Source organism: Mobula hypostoma, chromosome 31 (genome assembly GCF_963921235.1).
Source record: "Mobula hypostoma chromosome 31, sMobHyp1.1, whole genome shotgun sequence".
Taxonomy (NCBI): domain Eukaryota; kingdom Metazoa; phylum Chordata; class Chondrichthyes; order Myliobatiformes; family Myliobatidae; genus Mobula; species Mobula hypostoma.
In genome coordinates this window covers 3,831,063-3,850,686 of record NC_086127.1, presented here as the reverse complement: position 1 = coordinate 3,850,686, position 19,624 = coordinate 3,831,063, and the positions used below count along the sequence as shown (strand labels likewise).

The 19,624-nt window shown below is 63.2% G+C and overlaps 1 protein-coding gene across 1 annotated transcript in view; it reads left to right on the top strand.

The window, feature by feature from the left end:
* LOC134339952 (oxysterol-binding protein 1-like) overlaps window positions 1-19,624 on the top strand; it is a 137,597-nt gene that overhangs the window by 93,644 nt on the left and 24,329 nt on the right. The window contains exons 8-9 of the mRNA XM_063036754.1: window positions 13,693-13,938; window positions 14,597-14,717. Of these exons, the coding sequence (XP_062892824.1) occupies window positions 13,693-13,938; window positions 14,597-14,717 (367 nt within the window). The remainder of the gene's footprint in view (window positions 1-13,692; window positions 13,939-14,596; window positions 14,718-19,624) is intronic.

Here is a 19,624-nt window from a genome sequence, read left to right as displayed (position 1 = left end):
ATCCCCATGCCGGTGAGGAGAGAGGGAGGGGGGGTGTACGGGAGCTGTCCCGCATCCCCATGCCGGTGAGGAGAGAGGGAGGGAGGGGTACAGGAGCTGTCCCCTATCCCCATGCCGGTGAGGAGAGAGGGAGGGAGGGAGGGGTACGGGAGCTGTCCTGCATCCCCATGCCGGTGAGGAGAGAGGGAGGGAGGGGTACGGGAGCTGTCCCGCATCCCCATGCCGGTGAGGAGAGAGGGAGGGTGGGGTACGGGAGCTGTCCCCTATCCCCATGCCGGTGAGGAGAGAGGGAGGGAGGGGTACGGGAGCTGTCCCCTATCCCCATGCCGGTGAGGAGAGAGGGAGGGTGGGGTACGGGAGCTGTCCCCTATCCCCATGCCGGTGAGGAGAGAGGGAGGGAGGGGTACGGGAGGTGTCCCCTATCCCCATGCCGGTGAGGAGAGAGGGAGGGAGGGGTACGGGAGCTGTCCCCTATCCCCATGCCGGTGAGGGGAGAGGGAGGGAGGGGTACGGGAGCTGTCCCCTATCCCCATGCCGGTGCGGAGAGAGGGAGGGTGGGGTACGGGAGCTGTCCCCTATCCCCATGCCGGTGAGGAGAGAGGGAGGGTGGGGTACGGGAGCTGTCCCGCATCCCCATGCCGGTGAGGAGAGAGGGAGGGAGGGGTACGGGAGCTGTCCCCTATCCCCATGCCGGTGAGGAGAGAGGGAGGGAGGGGTACGGGAGCTGTCCCCTATCCCCATGCCGGTGAGGAGAGAGGGAGGGAGGGGTACGGGAGCTGTCCCCTATCCCCATGCCGGTGAGGAGAGAGGAAGGGAGGGGTACGGGAGCTGTCCCCTATCCCCATGCCGGTGAGGAGAGAGGGAGGGAGGGGTACGGGAGCTGTCCCCTATCCCCATGCCGGTGAGGAGAGAGGGAGGGAGGGGTACGGGAGCTGTCCCCTATCCCCATGCCGGTGAGGGGAGAGGGAGGGTGGGGTACGGGAGCTGTCCCCTATCCCCATGCCGGTGAGGAGAGAGGGAGGGAGGGGTACGGGAGCTGTCCCCTATCCCCATGCCGGTGAGGGGAGAGGGAGGGAGGGGTACGGGAGCTGTCCCCTATCCCCATGCCGGTGAGGGGAGAGGGAGGGTGGGGTACGGGTGCTGTCCCCTATCCCCATGCCGGTGAGGGGAGCGGGAGGGAGGGGTACGGGAGCTGTCCCCTCTCCCCATGCCGGTGAGGGGAGAGGGAGGGAGGGGTACGGGAGCTGTCCCCTATCCCCATGCCGGTGAGGAGAGAGGGAGGGTGGGGTACGGGAGCTGTCCCCTATCCCCATGCCGGTGAGGGTAGAGGGAGGGAGGGGTACGGGAGCTGTCCCCTATCCCCATGCCGGTGAGGGGAGAGGGAGGGAGGGGTACGGGAGCTGTCCCCTATCCCCATGCCGGTGAGGAGAGAGGGAGGGAGGGGTACGGGAGCTGTCCCCTATCCCCATGCCGGTGAGGAGAGAGAGGGAGGGGTACGGGAGCTGTCCCCTATCCCCATGCCGGTGAGGAGAGAGGGAGGGAGGGGTACGGGAGCTGTCCCGCATCCCCATGCCGGTGAGGAGAGAGGGAGGGAGGGGTACGGGAGCTGTCCCGCATCCCCATGCCGGTGAGGAGAGAGGGAGGGAGGGGTACGGGAGCTGTCCCCTATCCCCATGCCGGTGAGGAGAGAGGGAGGGAGGGAGGGGTACGGGAGCTGTCCCGCATCCCCATGCCGGTGAGGAGAGAGGGAGGGAGGTGTACGGGAGCTGTCCCGCATCCCCATGCCGGTGAGGAGAGAGGGAGGGAGGGGTACGGGAGCTGTCCCGCATCCCCATGCCGGTGAGGAGAGAGGGAGGGTGGGGTACGGGAGCTGTCCCCTATCCCCATGCCGGTGAGGAGAGAGGGAGGGAGGGGTACGGGAGCTGTCCCGCATCCCCATGCCGGTGAGGAGAGAGGGAGGGTGGGGTACGGGAGCTGTCCCGCATCCCCATGCCGGTGAGGAGAGAGGGAGGGTGGGGTACGGGAGCTGTCCCCTATCCCCATGCCGGTGAGGAGAGAGGGAGGGAGGGGTACGGGAGCTGTCCCCTATCCCCATGCCGGTGAGGGGAGAGGGAGGGAGGGGTACGGGAGCTGTCCCCTATCCCCATGCCGGTGAGGAGAGAGGGAGGGAGGGGTACGGGAGCTGTCCCGCATCCCCATGCCGGTGAGGAGAGAGGGAGGGAGGGGTACGGGAGCTGTCCCGCATCCCCATGCCGGTGAGGAGAGAGGGAGGGTGGGGTACGGGAGCTGTCCCCTATCCCCATGCCGGTGAGGAGAGAGGGAGGGAGGGGTACGGGAGCTGTCCCCTATCCCCATGCCGGTGAGGGGAGAGGGAGGGAGGGGTACGGGAGCTGTCCCGCATCCCCATGCCGGTGAGGAGAGAGGGAGGGTGGGGTACGGGAGCTGTCCCGCATCCCCATGCCGGTGAGGAGAGAGGGAGGGAGGGGTACGGGAGCTGTCCCCTATCCCCATGCCGGTGAGGAGAGAGGGAAGGAGGGGTGGGTACGGGAGCTGTCCCCTATCCCCATGCCGGTGAGGAGAGAGGGAGGGAGGGGTACGGGAGCTGTCCCCTATCCCCATGCCGGTGAGGAGAGAGGGAGGGAGGGGTACGGGAGCTGTCCCCTATCCCCATGCCGGTGAGGGAGGGAGGGAGGGTGGGGTACGGGAGCTGTCCCCTATCCCCATGCCGGTGAGGAGAGAGGGAGGGTGGGGTACGGGAGCTGTCCCCTATCCCCATGCCGGTGAGGAGAGAGGGAGGGAGGGGTACGGGAGCTGTCCCCTATCCCCATGCCGGTGAGGGAGGGAGGGAGGGAGGGGTACGGGAGCTGTCCCCTATCCCCATGCCGGTGAGGAGAGAGGGAGGGAGGGGTACGGGAGCTGTCCCGCATCCCCATGCCGGTGAGGAGAGAGGGAGGGAGGGGTACGGGAGCTGTCCCCTATCCCCATGCCGGTGAGGAGAGAGGGAGGGTGGGGTACGGGAGCTGTCCCGCATCCCCATGCCGGTGAGGAGAGAGGGAGGGAGGGGTACGGGAGCTGTCCCCTATCCCCATGCCGGTGAGGAGAGAGGGAGGGAGGGGTACGAGAGCTGTCCCCTATCCCCATGCCGGTGAGGAGAGAGGGAGGGTGGGGTACGGGAGCTGTCCCGCATCCCCATGCCGGTGAGGAGAGAGGGAGGGAGGGAGGGGTACGGGAGCTGTCCCCTATCCCCATGCCGGTGAGGAGAGAGGGAGGGAGGGGTACGGGAGCTGTCCTGCATCCCCATGCCGGTGAGGAGAGAGGGAGGGTGGGGTACGGGAGCTGTCCCCTATCCCCATGCCGGTGAGGAGAGAGGGAGGGAGGGAGGTGTACGGGAGCTGTCCCCTATCCCCATGCCGGTGAGGAGAGAGGGAGGGTGGGGTACGGGAGCTGTCCCGCATCCCCATGCCGGTGAGGAGAGAGGGAGGGAGGGGTACGGGAGCTGTCCCGCATCCCCATGCCGGTGAGGAGAGAGGGAGGGGGGGGTACGGGAGCTGTCCCGCATCCCCATGCCGGTGAGGAGAGAGGGAGGGGGGGTGTACGGGAGCTGTCCCGCATCCCCATGCCGGTGAGGAGAGAGGGAGGGAGGGGTACGGGAGCTGTCCCCTATCCCCATGCCGGTGAGGAGAGAGGGAGGGTGGGGTACGGGAGCTGTCCCCTATCCCCATGCCGGTGAGGAGAGAGGGAGGGAGGGGTACGGGAGCTGTCCCCTATCCCCATGCCGGTGAGGGGAGAGGGAGGGAGGGGTACGGGAGCTGTCCCCTATCCCCATGCCGGTGAGGGGAGAGGGAGGGTGGGGTACGGGAGCTGTCCCCTATCCCCATGCCGGTGAGGGGAGAGGGAGGGAGGGGTACGGGAGCTGTCCCCTATCCCCATGCCGGTGAGGGGAGAGGGAGGGAGGGGTACGGGAGCTGTCCCCTATCCCCATGCCGGTGAGGAGAGAGGGAGGGAGGGGTACGGGAGCTGTCCCCTATCCCCATGCCGGTGAGGAGAGAGGAAGGGAGGGGTACGGGAGCTGTCCCCTATCCCCATGCCGGTGAGGAGAGAGGGAGGGAGGGGTACGGGAGCTGTCCCCTATCCCCATGCCGGTGAGGAGAGAGGGAGGGAGGGGTACGGGAGCTGTCCCCTATCCCCATGCCGGTGAGGAGAGAGGGAGGGAGGGGTACGGGAGCTGTCCCCTATCCCCATGCCGGTGAGGAGAGAGGGAGGGGGGTGGGGTACGGGAGCTGTCCCGCATCCCCATGCCGGTGAGAGAGAGGGGGGAGGGGACGGGAGCTGTCCCATCCCCATGCCGTGAGGGAGAGGGAGGGAGGGGTACGGGAGCTGTCCCCTATCCCCATGCCGGTGAGGAGAGAGGGAGGGAGGGGTACGGGAGCTGTCCCCTATCCCCATGCCGGTGAGGAGAGAGGGAGGGAGGGGTCGGAGCGAGTACGGGAGCTGTCCCGCATCCCCATGCCGGTGAGGGAGAGGAGGGTGGGGTACGGGAGCTGTCCCCTATCCCCATGCCGGTGAGGAGAGAGGGAGGGAGGGGTACGGGAGCTGTCCCCTATCCCCATGCCGGTGAGGAGAGAGGGAGGGAGGGGTACGGGAGCTGTCCCGCATCCCCATGCCGGTGAGGAGAGAGGGAGGGAGGGGTACGGGAGCTGTCCCCTATCCCCATGCCGGTGAGGAGAGAGGGAGGGTGGGGTACGGGAGCTGTCCCGCATCCCCATGCCGGTGAGGAGAGAGGGAGGGAGGGGTACGGGAGCTGTCCCCTATCCCCATGCCGGTGAGGAGAGAGGGAGGGAGGGGTACGGGAGCTGTCCCCTATCCCCATGCCGGTGAGGAGAGAGGGAGGGAGGGGTACGGGAGCTGTCCCCTATCCCCATGCCGGTGAGGAGAGAGGGAGGGAGGGGTACGGGAGCTGTCCCGCATCCCCATGCCGGTGAGGAGAGAGGGAGGGAGGGGTACGGGAGCTGTCCCCTATCCCCATGCCGGTGAGGAGAGAGGGAGGGTGGGGTACGGGAGCTGTCCCCTATCCCCATGCCGGTGAGGAGAGAGGGAGGGAGGGGTACGGGAGCTGTCCCGCATCCCCATGCCGGTGAGGAGAGAGGGAGTGAGGGGGGGGTACGGGAGCTGTCCCCTATCCCCATGCCGGTGAGGAGAGAGGGAGTGAGGGGGGGGTACGGGAGCTGTCCCGCATCCCCATGCCGGTGAGGAGAGAGGGAGGGAGGGGTACGGGAGCTGTCCCGCATCCCCATGCCGGTGAGGGGAGAGGGAGGGTGGGGTACGGGAGCTGTCCCGCATCCCCATGCCGGTGAGGAGAGAGGGAGGGAGGGGTACAGGAGCTGTCCCGCATCCCCATGCCGGTGAGGGGAGAGGGAGGGAGGTGTACGAGAGCTGTCCCGCATCCCCATGCCGGTGAGGGGAGAGGGAGGGAGGGGTACGGGAGCTGTCCCGCATCCCCATGCCGGTGAGGAGAGAGGGAGGGTGGGGTACGGGAGCTGTCCCCTATCCCCATGCCGGTGAGGAGAGAGGGAGGGTGGGGTACGGGAGCTGTCCCCTATCCCCATGCCGGTGAGGAGAGAGGGAGGGAGGGGTACGGGAGCTGTCCCCTATCCCCATGCCGGTGAGGAGAGAGGGAGGGAGGGGTACGGGAGCTGTCCCGCATCCCCATGCCGGTGAGGAGAGAGGGAGGGTGGGGTACGGGAGCTGTCCCGCATCCCCATGCCGGTGAGGAGAGAGGGAGGGAGGGGTACGGGAGCTGTCCCCTATCCCCATGCCGGTGAGGAGAGAGGGAGGGAGGGGTACGGGAGCTGTCCCCTATCCCCATGCCGGTGAGGAGAGAGGGAGGGAGGGGTACGGGAGCTGTCCCCTATCCCCATGCCGGTGAGGAGAGAGGGAGGGAGGGGTACGGGAGCTGTCCCCTATCCCCATGCCGGTGAGGAGAGAGGGAGGGAGGGGTACGGGAGCTGTCCCCTATCCCCATGCCGGTGAGGAGAGAGGGAGGGAGGGGTACGGGAGCTGTCCCCTATCCCCATGCCGGTGAGGAGAGAGGGAGGGAGGGGTACGGGAGCTGTCCCCTATCCCCATGCCGGTGAGGAGAGAGGGAGGGTGGGGTACGGGAGCTGTCCCGCATCCCCATGCCGGTGAGGAGAGAGGGAGGGAGGGGTACGGGAGCTGTCCCCTATCCCCATGCCGGTGAGGAGAGAGGGAGGGAGGGGTACGGGAGCTGTCCCCTATCCCCATGCCGGTGAGGAGAGAGGGAGGGAGGGGTACGGGAGCTGTCCCGCATCCCCATGCCGGTGAGGAGAGAGGGAGGGTGGGGTACGGGAGCTGTCCCCTATCCCCATGCCGGTGAGGAGAGAGGGAGGGTGGGGTACGGGAGCTGTCCCCTATCCCCATGCCGGTGAGGAGAGAGGGAGGGTGGGGTACGGGAGCTGTCCCCTATCCCCATGCCGGTGAGGAGAGAGGGAGGGAGGGGTACGGGAGCTGTCCCCTATCCCCATGCCGGTGAGGGGAGAGGGAGGGAGGGGTACGGGAGCTGTCCCGCATCCCCATGCCGGTGAGGAGAGAGGGAGGGTGGGGTACGGGAGCTGTCCCCTATCCCCATGCCGGTGAGGAGAGAGGGAGGGAGGGGTACGGGAGCTGTCCCCTATCCCCATGCCGGTGAGGAGAGAGGGAGGGAGGGGTACGGGAGCTGTCCCGTATCCCCATGCCGGTGAGGAGAGAGGGAGGGAGGGGTACGGGAGCTGTCCCGTATCCCCATGCCGGTGAGGAGAGAGGGAGGGAGGGGTACGGGAGCTGTTCCCTATCCCCATGCCGGTGAGGAGAGAGGGAGGGAGGGGTACGAGAGCTGTTCCCTATCCCCATGCCGGTGAGGAGAGAGGGAGGGTGGGGTACAGGAGCTGTCCCGCATCCCCATGCCGGTGAGGGGAGAGGGAGGGAGGGGTACGGGAGCTGTCCCGCATCCCCATGCCGGTGAGGAGAGAGGGAGGGTGGGGTACGGGAGCTGTCCCCTATCCCCATGCCGGTGAGGAGAGAGGGAGGGTGGGGTACGGGAGCTGTCCCCTATCCCCATGCCGGTGAGGAGAGAGGGAGGGAGGGGTACGGGAGCTGTCCCCTATCCCCATGCCGGTGAGGAGAGAGGGAGGGTGGGGTACGGGAGCTGTCCCCTATCCCCATGCCGGTGAGGAGAGAGGGAGGGAGGGGTACGGGAGCTGTCCCCTATCCCCATGCCGGTGAGGAGAGAGGGAGGGAGGGGTACGGGAGCTGTCCCCTATCCCCATGCCGGTGAGGAGAGAGGGAGGGAGGGGTACGGGAGCTGTCCCGCATCCCCATGCCGGTGAGGAGAGAGGGAGGGTGGGGTACGGGAGCTGTCCCCTATCCCCATGCCGGTGAGGAGAGAGGGAGGGGGAGGGGTACGGGAGCTGTCCCCTATCCCCATGCCGGTGAGGAGAGAGGGAGGGAGGGGTACGGGAGCTGTCCCGCATCCCCATGCCGGTGAGGAGAGAGGGAGGGTGGGGTACGGGAGCTGTCCCCTATCCCCATGCCGGTGAGGAGAGAGGGAGGGAGGGGTACGGGAGCTGTCCCGCATCCCCATGCCGGTGAGGAGAGAGGGAGGGTGGGGTACGGGAGCTGTCCCCTATCCCCATGCCGGTGAGGAGAGAGGGAGGGAGGGGTACGGGAGCTGTCCCCTATCCCCATGCCGGTGAGGAGAGAGGGAGGGAGGGAGGGAGAGGTACGGGAGCTGTCCCCTATCCCCATGCCGGTGAGGAGAGAGGGAGGGAGGGGGGGTACGGGAGCTGTCCCCTATCCCCATGCCGGTGAGGAGAGAGGGAGGGAGGGGTACGGGAGCTGTCCCCTATCCCCATGCCGGTGAGGAGAGAGGGAGGGTGGGGTACGGGAGCTGTCCCCTATCCCCATGCCGGTGAGGAGAGAGGGTGGGAGGGGTACGGGAGCTGTCCCCTATCCCCATGCCGGTGAGGAGAGAGGGAGGGAGGGGTACGGGAGCTGTCCCCTATCCCCATGCCGGTGAGGAGAGAGGGAGGGAGGGGTACGGAGCTGTCCCCTATCCCCATGCCGGTGAGGAGAGAGGGAGGGAGGGGTACGGGAGCTGTCCCCTATCCCCATGCCGGTGAGGAGAGAGGGAGGGTGGGGTAAGGGAGCTGTCCCCTATCCCCATGCCGGTGAGGAGAGAGGGAGTGAGGGGGGGGTACGGGAGCTGTCCCCTATCCCCATGCCGGTGAGGAGAGAGGGAGGGAGGGGTACGGGAGCTGTCCCCTATCCCCATGCCGGTGAGGAGAGAGGGAGGGAGGGGTACGGGAGCTGTCCCCTATCCCCATGCCGGTGAGGAGAGAGGGAGGGAGGGGTACGGGAGTGTCCCCTATCCCCATGCCGGTGAGGAGAGAGGGAGGGAGGGGTACGGGAGCTGTCCCCTATCCCCATGCCGGTGAGGAGAGAGGGAGGGAGGGGTACGGGAGCTGTCCCCTATCCCCATGCCGGTGAGGAGAGAGGGAGGGAGGGGTACGGGAGCTGTCCCCTATCCCCATGCCGGTGAGGAGAGGGAGGGAGGGGTACGGGAGCTGTCCCCTATCCCCATGCCGGTGAGGAGAGAGGGAGGGAGGGGTACGGGAGCTGTCCCCTATCCCCATGCCGGTGAGGAGAGAGGGAGGGAGGGGTACGGGAGCTGTCCCCTATCCCCATGCCGGTGAGGAGAGAGGGAGGGAGGGGTACGGGAGCTGTCCCCTATCCCCATGCCGGTGAGGAGAGAGGGAGGGAGGGGTACGGGAGCTGTCCCCTATCCCCATGCCGGTGAGGGAGAGGGAGGGAGGGGTACGGGAGCTGTCCCCTATCCCCATGCCGGTGAGGAGAGAGGGAGGGAGGGGTACGGGAGCTGTCCCCTATCCCCATGCCGGTGAGGAGAGGAGGGAGGGAGGGGTACGGGAGCTGTCCCCTATCCCCATGCCGGTGAGGAGAGAGGGAGGGAGGGGTACGGGAGCTGTCCCCTATCCCCATGCCGGTGAGGAGAGAGGGAGGGAGGGGTACGGGAGCTGTCCCCTATCCCCATGCCGGTGAGGAGAGAGGGAGGGAGGGGTACGGGAGCTGTCCCCTATCCCCATGCCGGTGAGGAGAGAGGGAGGGAGGGGTACGGGAGCTGTCCCCTATCCCCATGCCGGTGAGGAGAGAGGGAGGGAGGGGTACGGGAGCTGTCCCCTATCCCCATGCCGGTGAGGAGAGAGGGAGGGAGGGGTACGGGAGCTGTCCCCTATCCCCATGCCGGTGAGGAGAGAGGAGGAGAGAGGGAGGGGTACGGGAGCTGTCCCCTATCCCCATGCCGGTGAGGAGAGAGGGAGGGAGGGGTACGGGAGCTGTCCCCTATCCCCATGCCGGTGAGGAGAGAGGGAGGGAGGGGTACGGGAGCTGTCCCCTATCCCCATGCCGGTGAGGAGAGAGGGAGGGAGGGGTACGGGAGCTGTCCCCTATCCCCATGCCGGTGACGGGAGCTGTCCCCTATCCCCATGCCGGTGAGAGAGAGGGAGGGAGGGGTACGGGAGCTGTCCCCTATCCCCATGCCGGTGAGGAGAGAGGGAGGGAGGGGTACGGGAGCTGTCCCCTATCCCCATGCCGGTGAGGAGAGAGGGAGGGAGGGGTACGGGAGCTGTCCCCTATCCCCATGCCGGTGAGGAGAGAGGGAGGGAGGGGTACGGGAGCTGTCCCCTATCCCCATGCCGGTGAGGAGAGAGGGAGGGAGGGGTACGGGAGCTGTCCCCTATCCCCATGCCGGTGAGGAGAGAGGGAGGGGGGGTACGGGAGCTGTCCCCTATCCCCATGCCGGTGAGGAGAGAGGGAGGGAGGGGTACGGGAGCTGTCCCCTATCCCCATGCCGGTGAGGAGAGAGGGAGGGAGGGGTACGGGAGCTGTCCCCTATCCCCATGCCGGTGAGGAGAGAGGGAGGGAGGGGTACGGGAGCTGTCCCCTATCCCCATGCCGGTGAGGAGAGAGGGAGGGAGGGGGGGTGTACGGGAGGTGTCCCCTATCCCCATGCCGGTGAGGAGAGAGGGAGGGAGGGGTACGGGAGCTGTCCCGCATCCCCATGCCGGTGAGGAGAGAGGGAGGGAGGGAGGGGTACGGGAGCTGTCCCCTATCCCCATGCCGGTGAGGAGAGAGGGAGGGAGGGGTACGGGAGCTGTCCCGCATCCCCATGCCGGTGAGGAGAGAGGGAGGGAGGGAGGGGTACGGGAGCTGTCCCCTATCCCCATGCCGGTGAGGAGAGAGGGAGGGAGGGGTACGGGAGCTGTCCCCTATCCCCATGCCGGTGAGGAGAGAGGGAGGGTGGGGTACGGGAGCTGTCCCGCATCCCCATGCCGGTGAGGAGAGAGGGAGGGAGGGGTACGGGAGCTGTCCCCTATCCCCATGCCGGTGAGGGGAGAGGGAGGGAGGGGTACGGGAGCTGTCCCCTATCCCCATGCCAGTGAGGAGAGAGGGAGGGTGGGGTACGGGAGCTGTCCCCTATCCCCATGCCGGTGAGGAGAGAGGGAGGGAGGGGTACGGGAGCTGTCCCCTATCCCCATGCCGGTGAGGAGAGAGGGAGGGTGGGGTACGGGAGCTGTCCCCTATCCCCATGCCGGTGAGGAGAGAGGGAGGGAGGGGTACGGGAGCTGTCCCGCATCCCCATGCCGGTGAGGAGAGAGGGAGGGAGGGGTACGGGAGCTGTCCCCTATCCCCATGCCGGTGAGGAGAGAGGGAGGGAGGGGTACGGGAGCTGTCCCCTATCCCCATGCCGGTGAGGAGAGAGGGAGGGAGGGGTACGGGAGCTGTCCCCTATCCCCATGCCGGTGAGGAGAGAGGGTGGGGTACGGGAGCTGTCCCCTATCCCCATGCCGGTGAGGAGAGAGGGAGGGAGGGGTACGAGAGCTGTCCCCTATCCCCATGCCGGTGAGGAGAGAGGGAGGGAGGGGTACGGGAGCTGTCCCCTATCCCCATGCCGGTGAGGAGAGAGGGAGGGAGGGGTACCGGAGCTGTCCCGCATTCCCATGCCAGTGAGGAGAGAGGGAGGGTGGTGTACGGGAGCTGTCCCCTATCCCCATGCCGGTGAGGAGAGAGGGAGGGAGGGGTCAGGGAGCTGTCCCGCATCCCCATGCCGGTGAGGAGAGAGGGAGGGAGGGAGAGGTACGGGAGCTGTCCCGCATCCCCATGCCGGTGAGGAGAGAGGGAGGGGGGGGTGGGTACGGGAGGTGTCCCCTATCCCCATGCCGGTGAGGATAGAGGGAGGGAGGGGTACGGGAGGTGTCCCCTATCCCCATGCCGGTGAGGAGAGAGGGTGGGGTACGGGAGCTGTCCCCTATCCCCATGCCTGTGAGGAGAGAGGGAGCGAGGGGTACGGGAGCTGTCCCGCATCCCCATGCCGGTGAGGAGAGAGGGAGGGTGGGGTACGGGAGCTGCCCCGCATCCCCATGCCGGTGAGGAGAGAGGGAGGGAGGGGTACGGGAGCTGTCCCGCATCCCCATGCCGGTGAGGAGAGAGGGAGGGGTACAGGAGCTGTCCCCTATCTCCATGCTGGTGAGGAGAGAGGGTGGGGTACAGGAGCTGTCCCCTATCCCCATGCTGGTGAGGAGAGAGGGTGGGGTACGGGAGCTGTCCCCTATCCCCATGCTGGTGAGGAGAGAGGGAGGGGCTGAGGGTGGGGTAGGGGAGCTGTCCCCTATCCCCATGCCGGTGAGGAGAGAGGGAGGGAGGGGTACGGGAGCTGTCCCGCATTCCCATGCCAGTGAGGAGAGAGGGAGGGTGGTGTACGGGAGCTGTCCCCTATCCCCATGCCGGTGAGGAGAGAGGGAGGGAGGGAGAGGTACGGGAGCTGTCCCGCATCCCCATGCCGGTGAGGAGAGAGGGAGGGGGGGGTGGGTACGGGAGGTGTCCCCTATCCCCATGCCGGTGAGGATAGAGGGAGGGAGGGGTACGGGAGGTGTCCCCTATCCCCATGCCGGTGAGGAGAGAGGGTGGGGTACGGGAGCTGTCCCCTATCCCCATGCCTGTGAGGAGAGAGGGAGCGAGGGGTACGGGAGCTGTCCCGCATCCCCATGCCGGTGAGGAGAGAGGGAGGGTGGGGTACGGGAGCTGTCCCCTATCCCCATGCCGGTGAGGAGAGAGGGAGGGAGGGGTACGGGAGCTGTCCCGCATCCCCATGCCGGTGAGGAGAGAGGGAAGGAGGGGTGGGTACGGGAGGTGTCCCCTATCCCCATGCCGGTGAGGAGAGAGGGAGGGAGGGGTACGGGAGGTGTCCCCTATCCCCATGCCGGTGAGGAGAGAGGGAGGGGTACGGGAGCTGTCCCCTATCCCCATGCCGGTGAGGAGAGAGGGAGGGAGGGGTACGGGAGCTGTCCCGCATCCCCATGCTGGTGAGGAGAGAGGGAGGGAGGGGTATGGGAGCTGTCCCGCATCCCCATGCTGGTGAGGAGAGAGGGAGGGGTACGGGAGCTGTCCCCTATCTCCATGCTGGTGAGGAGAGAGGGTGGGGTACAGGAGCTGTCCCCTATCCCCATGCTGGTGAGGAGAGAGGGTGGGGTACGGGAGCTGTCCCCTATCCCCATGCTGGTGAGGAGAGAGGGAGGGGCTGAGGGTGGGGTAGGGGAGCTGTCCCCTATCCCCATGCCGGTGAGGAAAGGGTGAGCGGAGGGATGGAGTGCAGCAAATTCCCAGTATTCCCGAGGTGGTTGAGGGTGTGGGGTGCGGATTGCGCCCCGCTTCTCCTGGCCGGATCAGTTCCCAGGATGGGGCATCGGGAGGTGAGATGAGGGGAAGTGGGGAGAGAGATTCCAGCCAGTGAGGTGTTCGTCCGTTCCCCCCCCCCCCCCGGTGGTTTCCTCCCACAGTCCAAAGGCGTACCGGGAGGTTAACTGCTCCCTGTAAGTAGTCCCGTGTCTGTGATAGGGTTAACTCGGGGGGGATTTCTTTCATGGACACTGGTATGGCGTATAGCTCCCGGGTTCCGTAAAGCGAACGTTTGAAAAGCGGGGGACACCTGTACTACATCGACTCAGACCCTGGGGGCCGGCGTCAGGCACGATGACGGACTCTCCACTTCTCCCTCTCCCTCATCAGGGTGTTCAGTTCATCTATGTTAGCCACGCCGCTGTCTTCCAGGAGCGTGTTGACCATAGTCTTGGGAGGGCGCCCAGGGTTCATCCTCCCATGCTTGGGCTCCCATATGATGACCAGGCTGGCAGGTAGCTCGGGGTGGCCCCGCTAGTTGCAGTCTTCTCGCCTCGGTTTTAGTGGTGAACATCGGCAGGTCGTCATAGAGCTCAACGTTCGTCGTGTGCTGTTGCCAACTCATGTCAAGAGCCATCCGGAGCATTCGTGTATAGCAACCATCTAGAGAATTTCGCATAGCCTTGGTGAGTGTCCACGTCTTGCATCCGTACGTGAGAATGGACTCTACGACTGCTATGAAAATCCTCTTTTTAAACCCTCTGGTCAGGTTCGACTTCCAGAGTCGTGTCCAAGGAGCTCAAAACGACGCATTTGACTGTTGCGTGTTTCTCGACGGGCGTAGAATAATTAAGTGTTAAAGAAACAGAGAAAGAGATTGATAAATGAAATAACTTAACTCTGCTCCGTGACTCTCTTCCCCCCCCCCCCCCATCCCTCGCACTGTAGGTGAACTTCAACGAGCCGCTGTCCATGCTGCAGAGGCTGACGGAGGACCTGGAGTACCACGACCTCCTCGACCGCGCCTCCAAGTGCGAGAGCGCCCTGGAGCAGCTGTGCTACGTGGCCGCCTTCACCGTCTCGTCCTACTCCACCACCGTCTACCGCACCGGCAAGCCTTTCAACCCCCTGCTGGGCGAGACCTTCGAGCTCGACCGGCTCGACGAGGAGGGCTTCCGCTCCATCTGCGAGCAGGTGAGGCCAGAGACCACCCCCCCCCACCTCTCCCTGTCCCCCCCCCGGGGGTCCCTTCTCCCTGCCCCGGGTCCCTGCGCTCCCTCCCTCCCTCCATCTCTTCCCCCACCACCCTCCCTCCAAGCAACAGATCACTCCTTCCCTGGGATGCTCACTCTCTCCCTTGCTGTCTCCTTCTCTCCATGGGTCATATGTCCCCCTCTCCCGAGACCGGTCTCCCTCCCCCTCCTTCCCTCTCTCCGCGGGATATCCCCTCTCCCTCCCTCCTCTCCCTTTCCCTCCAACATCCCCCCTTCATACCTCGGGAAAACTCTGACCTCCCTCCCCCCCTCACTTTGTCATCCTCCCGTTCCTACGCCGGATTACCTCTCCATCCCTGTCCCTCCCTCGCTTGTGAGGGGGGCCCTCTCTGCCCGTCCCTTCCCCCCCCCGGGGATTCCAAACCCCGGCTGTCTCCTTCACCCCCTCCCCATCGCCTGTGGGTCATCCCATCCCCTGGAGAATCCCTCCCCACCCAGTGATCCCTCCCACCCCCCCCCGCCTCCGATCTGCCCTCCCATTTTGAGCTGGGATGGGGGCGGCTGGCGCCAGAAGCTGAGTGACTGACCTGTTCTCCCCCTCCCCACCCACCCCCTCCCTCCACGATCCCCGGACCCAGGTGAGCCACCACCCCCCTGCAGCCGCCCACCACGTGGAGTCCAAGTTCGGCTGGACCCTGCGGCAGGAGATCGCCATCGCCAGCAAATTCCGCGGGAAGTACCTCTCCATCATGCCCCTGGGTGAGTCCGGGCCAGCGGGCAGGTCAGGGGAGAGGTGGTCGCGGTTAGCATCAGTCCCAGGGCCCCGGGGTTCACCCTCGGCTTTCTGGGGAACGAGGGAGTCAGGGGTTCTGGGTTGGGGGGGAGGGAGATAGGGCTCCCGTGGACGGGGGGAAAGAGTCACCTTAAGACATAGCAGCAGAATGAGGCCTTCAGCCCATCGAGTCTTCCCCCGCCAGTCCATCACGGCTGATCCCGGATCCCACTCAACCCCATACACCTGCCTTCTCACCCTATCCTTTGATTCCCTGACCAATCGGGAAATGATCAACTTCCGCCTTAAATGTGCCCACAGACTTGGCCTCCACCGCAGTCTGTGGCCGAGCATTCCACAGACTCGCCACTCACTGGCTAAAACAAATTTAAAAATCCCTCCTTACCTCCGTTCTACACGGTCGCCCCTCAGTTTTGAGGCTGTGCCCTAGTTCTGGATACCCTCATCAGATCCACCCTATCTCGGTCTTTCAACATCCGGTAGGTTTCAATGAAATCCAACCCCGCATTCTTCCAAATTCCAGCGGGTCCAGGCCTGAAGCTGCCAAACGCTCCTCATACGTTAACCCCTTCATTCCCGAATCATCCTCGTAAACCTCCTCTGGACTCTCTTCGATGACAACAGATCCGTTCTGAGGTGCGGGGCCCAAAACTGCTGACGATACTCCCCAAGTACGGCCTGACTACCGTCTTACAGAAGCTTAGCATTATCTCCTTGTTCGTACGTGCTATTCCCCTTGGAGTAAATGCCAACGTTGCATTTGCCTTCTCCACCACAGACTCCACCGCTAACTTGACCTTCTGGCAGCCTTGCACGTGAACTCCCAGGTCCCTCAGCACCTCTGATGTTTGAACCTTCTCCCTGTTTAGATAGTAGTCACACACTATTGTCCCTTTTACCAAAACGCACCATGCATTTCCCAACACTCTTCCATCGGCTGCTTTTTCCAATCTGTCCCACGTCCTGCCGCAATTTGTATTGCTTTCTCAGCCCTACCTACCCCTTCACCTCTCCTCTGCAAACGTTGCCACAAAGCCTTCCCACGGGCTACATCCTCGGAGGTCGAGTCAGCCGCGTCTCGAAGGGACTTGGACAGGCTCACGTTCGGAGGGGTGCAGGCCAAGCCGGCCGGTGGCGTAGCAGCATCAGCACTGGACTCTGAGCCGAGAGGTCGCAGGTTCGACTCCGGCCGGCTCCTCGGACCGGTTTGAGCAATAAGATACACAGAAATGCCAAAGAAACAGCAAAGATGCTGCCCGTCGCGCCAGAAGGCGCGGAAAGGGGCTACAGCAAGGCCAAGCACGAGCAAACGGGACCGGTCTCAGATGGGGACCTTCACCGTCACCGACCAGTTGGGCCGAAGGGCTGTTTCTGTGCTCGGTGACGGGCAGTTCTGGTCATCCAATCACAGGGAGGATCAGGGGGCGGCCCGGTAGTGGAGCACAGCCTGGGCTCAGTTCCCACCGATGCCCGTAAAGTTGTTTTGTGTGTCTCTGCCTGGGTTTCCTCCTCCCCCATTGGTCATTGTAAATTGTTCCGAGATTAGGCTGGGGTTAAATCGGGGGCTGCTGGGCCTACCGGGGACACTGGGGCCTATCTCTCACTGTAACTGAATCGATGGGTAATAAGAGCGTGAGAGATAGGAGCAGGGGTCGGCCAACCTGCTTGTCGTGCCTGCTCCGCCGTTAAATAAGATCGTGGCTGATCCAGCAATGGGCTCATCTCCACCTACCTCCCTTTCCCCCCGTAAGGCAGAGAATTCCACAGATTTACCACTCAGTTCCTCCTGAAAGCTCACCTCTGTCCCAGGATACTGACGGACTTTTACCGCTGTACCATTGAGAGCATACTCACCAACTGCATCTCAGTGTGGGATGGCAATTGTCCCGTATCGGACCGCAAAGCACTCCAGCATGTGGTGAAAACTGCCCAGCGGATTATCGGCACCCAATTGCCCACCATTGAGAACATCTACCATAACCGCTGCCTGGGCAGGGCGAAAAGCATTATCAGGGATGCATCTCACCCTAACCGTGGACTTTTTACTCTCCTCCCATCCGGTAGGCGTTACAGGAGCCTCCGCTCCCGCACCAGCAGGCACAGGAAGAGCTTCTTCCCTGAGGCTGTGACCCTGCTGAACCTCTCATCACAGTACTAAGCAATATTGCACCCGTATTGTACTGTCTCAGTACTTTTATATTTGTGTGCTGTAGCACTTACTTTTTATTCGCAGTTATTTTGTAAATAACACTATTCTTTGCATTTCTGGTCAGATGCTAACTGCATTTCATTGGCTTTGTGTCTGTACTCGGTACAGTGACAATAACGTTGAATCTAATCTCCTCTCTGTCCTAAACCTACTGCCCTGAATCTTGGAGTTGTGTCCCCCAGTTCTGGTCTCACTAATGAGTGGAAGCAACTTTTCCTGCCTCTGTCTTATCCATCCCTTTCATAATTTTATATGTTTATAAAACATAGAGTAGTACAGCACAGTACAGGCCCTTTGACCCACATTGTTGGGCCGACCCTCAAACCCTGCCTCCTCTATAACCCCCCTGCCCCACCTTAAATTCCTCCATATACCTGTCTAGTGGTCTCTTAAACTTCACTAGTGTATCTGCCTCCACCACTGACTCAGGCAATGCATTCCACGCACCAACCACTCTCTGAATGAAAAACCTTCCTCTAATATCCCCCTTGAACTTCCCACCCCTTACCTTAAAGCCATGTCCGCTTGTATTGAGCAGTGCTGCCCTGGGGAAGAGGCGCTGGCTATCCACTCTATCTATTCCTCTTAATATCTTGTACACCTCTATCATGTCTCCTCTCATCCTCCTTCTCTCCAAAGAGTAAAGCCCCTAGCTCCCTTAATCTCTGATCAGGCAGCATCCTGGTAAATCTCCTCCGTACCCTTTCCAATGCTTCCACATCCTTCCTATAGTGAGGTGACCAGAACGGGACACAGTGTGGCCTAACCAGAGTTTTATAGAGCTGCATCATTACATCGCGACTCTTAAACTCTATCCCTCGACTAATGAAAGCTAACACCCCATAAGCTTTCTTAACTACCCTATCCACCTGGGAGGCAACTTTCAGGGATCTGTGGACATGTACCCCGAGATCCCTCTGGTCCTCCACACTACCACTTTCTGTAAGATCTCCTCTCATTGAAATGAGCGGGTAGATAATCTGCGAGGTGGTTTCACGGGGGTGTTGCCAGGACTGCAGGACTCCTGAGAGCTCACCTCTGTCCCAGAACACTGACGGACTTTTACCAGGAGTTACGAGGAGACTCTGGACTGGCTGGGGCTGTGTCTGCTGGAGTGAAGGAGGCGGAGAGGATGACTCGAGGGAGGTTTATAAACTCATGGCGGACGGGGGAGGAGGTTAGATAAGGTGGATGGTCGTAATCCTTTTGTCGAGTCTGAAACTTGAACGGAGAGGTTTCAGGTGGGGGGAGGGGGGGGCGAGATAAGATCGAAGTGACCAGAGGGGAAAATATTTTCACCAGAGAGACTGGTGTGTGTGTGTGTGTGTGTGTGTGTGTGTGTGTGTGTGTGTGTGTGTGTGTGTGAGAGAGAAGGGGGAGGATTGAGATGTGTCTCTGTAGGAAGGAGAGGGGCAAGAGTGTGTGTTTTAAGTGTTAGAAACAGGCACAATTCTGACGTGTAAAAGGCGCACTTAAGATGGGGCCGGGGAATGCGCTTTGGTAAAAAGAATAGTGCGGACTATTTATTTAAATGGGGAGAAGGTTCAAACGTCAGAGGTTCTGAGGGACTTGGGAGTCCTCGTGCAAAACTCCCAGAAGGTTAATTCACAGCTTGAGTCTGCGGTAAGGAAGGCAAATGCAATCTTGGCATTTATTTCAAAGGGGAATAGAACACCAAAGCAAGGAGATAATGCTGAGCCTGTATAAGACACTAGTCAGGCCGCACTGGGAGTATTGTCAACAGTTTTGGGCCCCACATCTCAGAAGGGACGTGTTGTCATTAGAGAGGAGGTTCACGAGGATGATTCCGGGAATGAAGGGGTTAACCTATGAGGAGCGTTTGGGAGCTTTGGGCCTGGACTCGCTGGAATTTAGAAGAATGCTGGGGTGTTGGATTTCATTGAAACCTACCGGATGCTGAAAGGACCCAATAGGGTGGATGTGGAGAGGATGTTTCCTGTGGTAAGGGTATCCAGAACTGGAGGGCACAGCCTCAAAGTTGAGGGGCAACATTCGAGAACAGAGGTAAGGAGGGATTTTTTTAGCCAGAGAGTGGTGAATCTGTGGAATGCTCTGCCACAGACTGCGGAGGAGGCCAAGTCCGTGGGTGTATCTAAGGCGGAAGTTGATTGTTTCCCGAACGGTCAGGGGAATTGAAGGATATGTCGAGAGGGCAGGTGTACGGGGGTTGAGTGGGATCCGGGATCAGCTGTGAGGAAACGTGAGGATGGACCGAATGGCCTGATTCTGCTCCCGGATGGGTTCATCGAACACGGGCCAGCACGCACCGGAATGGGCCGAGTGGCCTGCTTCTGTGCCATGTGCGGCTGTGTTGTGCATGTCCCTGGTCGTTCAACCTCTGGGAGGGGAGAGATGGAAGGGGGGTGTTTAAAAAAAAAACGCAGGACACGAAGTCGGACACAGGAAGGCGGATCTGAAAGGCCCTTCGGCCCGCGGCCTTGTGCTGACCCACTCCACGAACCGTCTGACCCACTCCACAGCCGACGACCCTCAACGGTCTTTTTGCCCACGTGCCTCAGGGTGTTTGAAATGTCCCAGACGTGCCTGCCACTGCCCGCTCACCTCCGCCCAGTGCGTCCCAGGCAGACTCTATGCGTGTAAAAAAAATGATTAGCTCCGACGTCATCCCCTGACGAGGAGCCC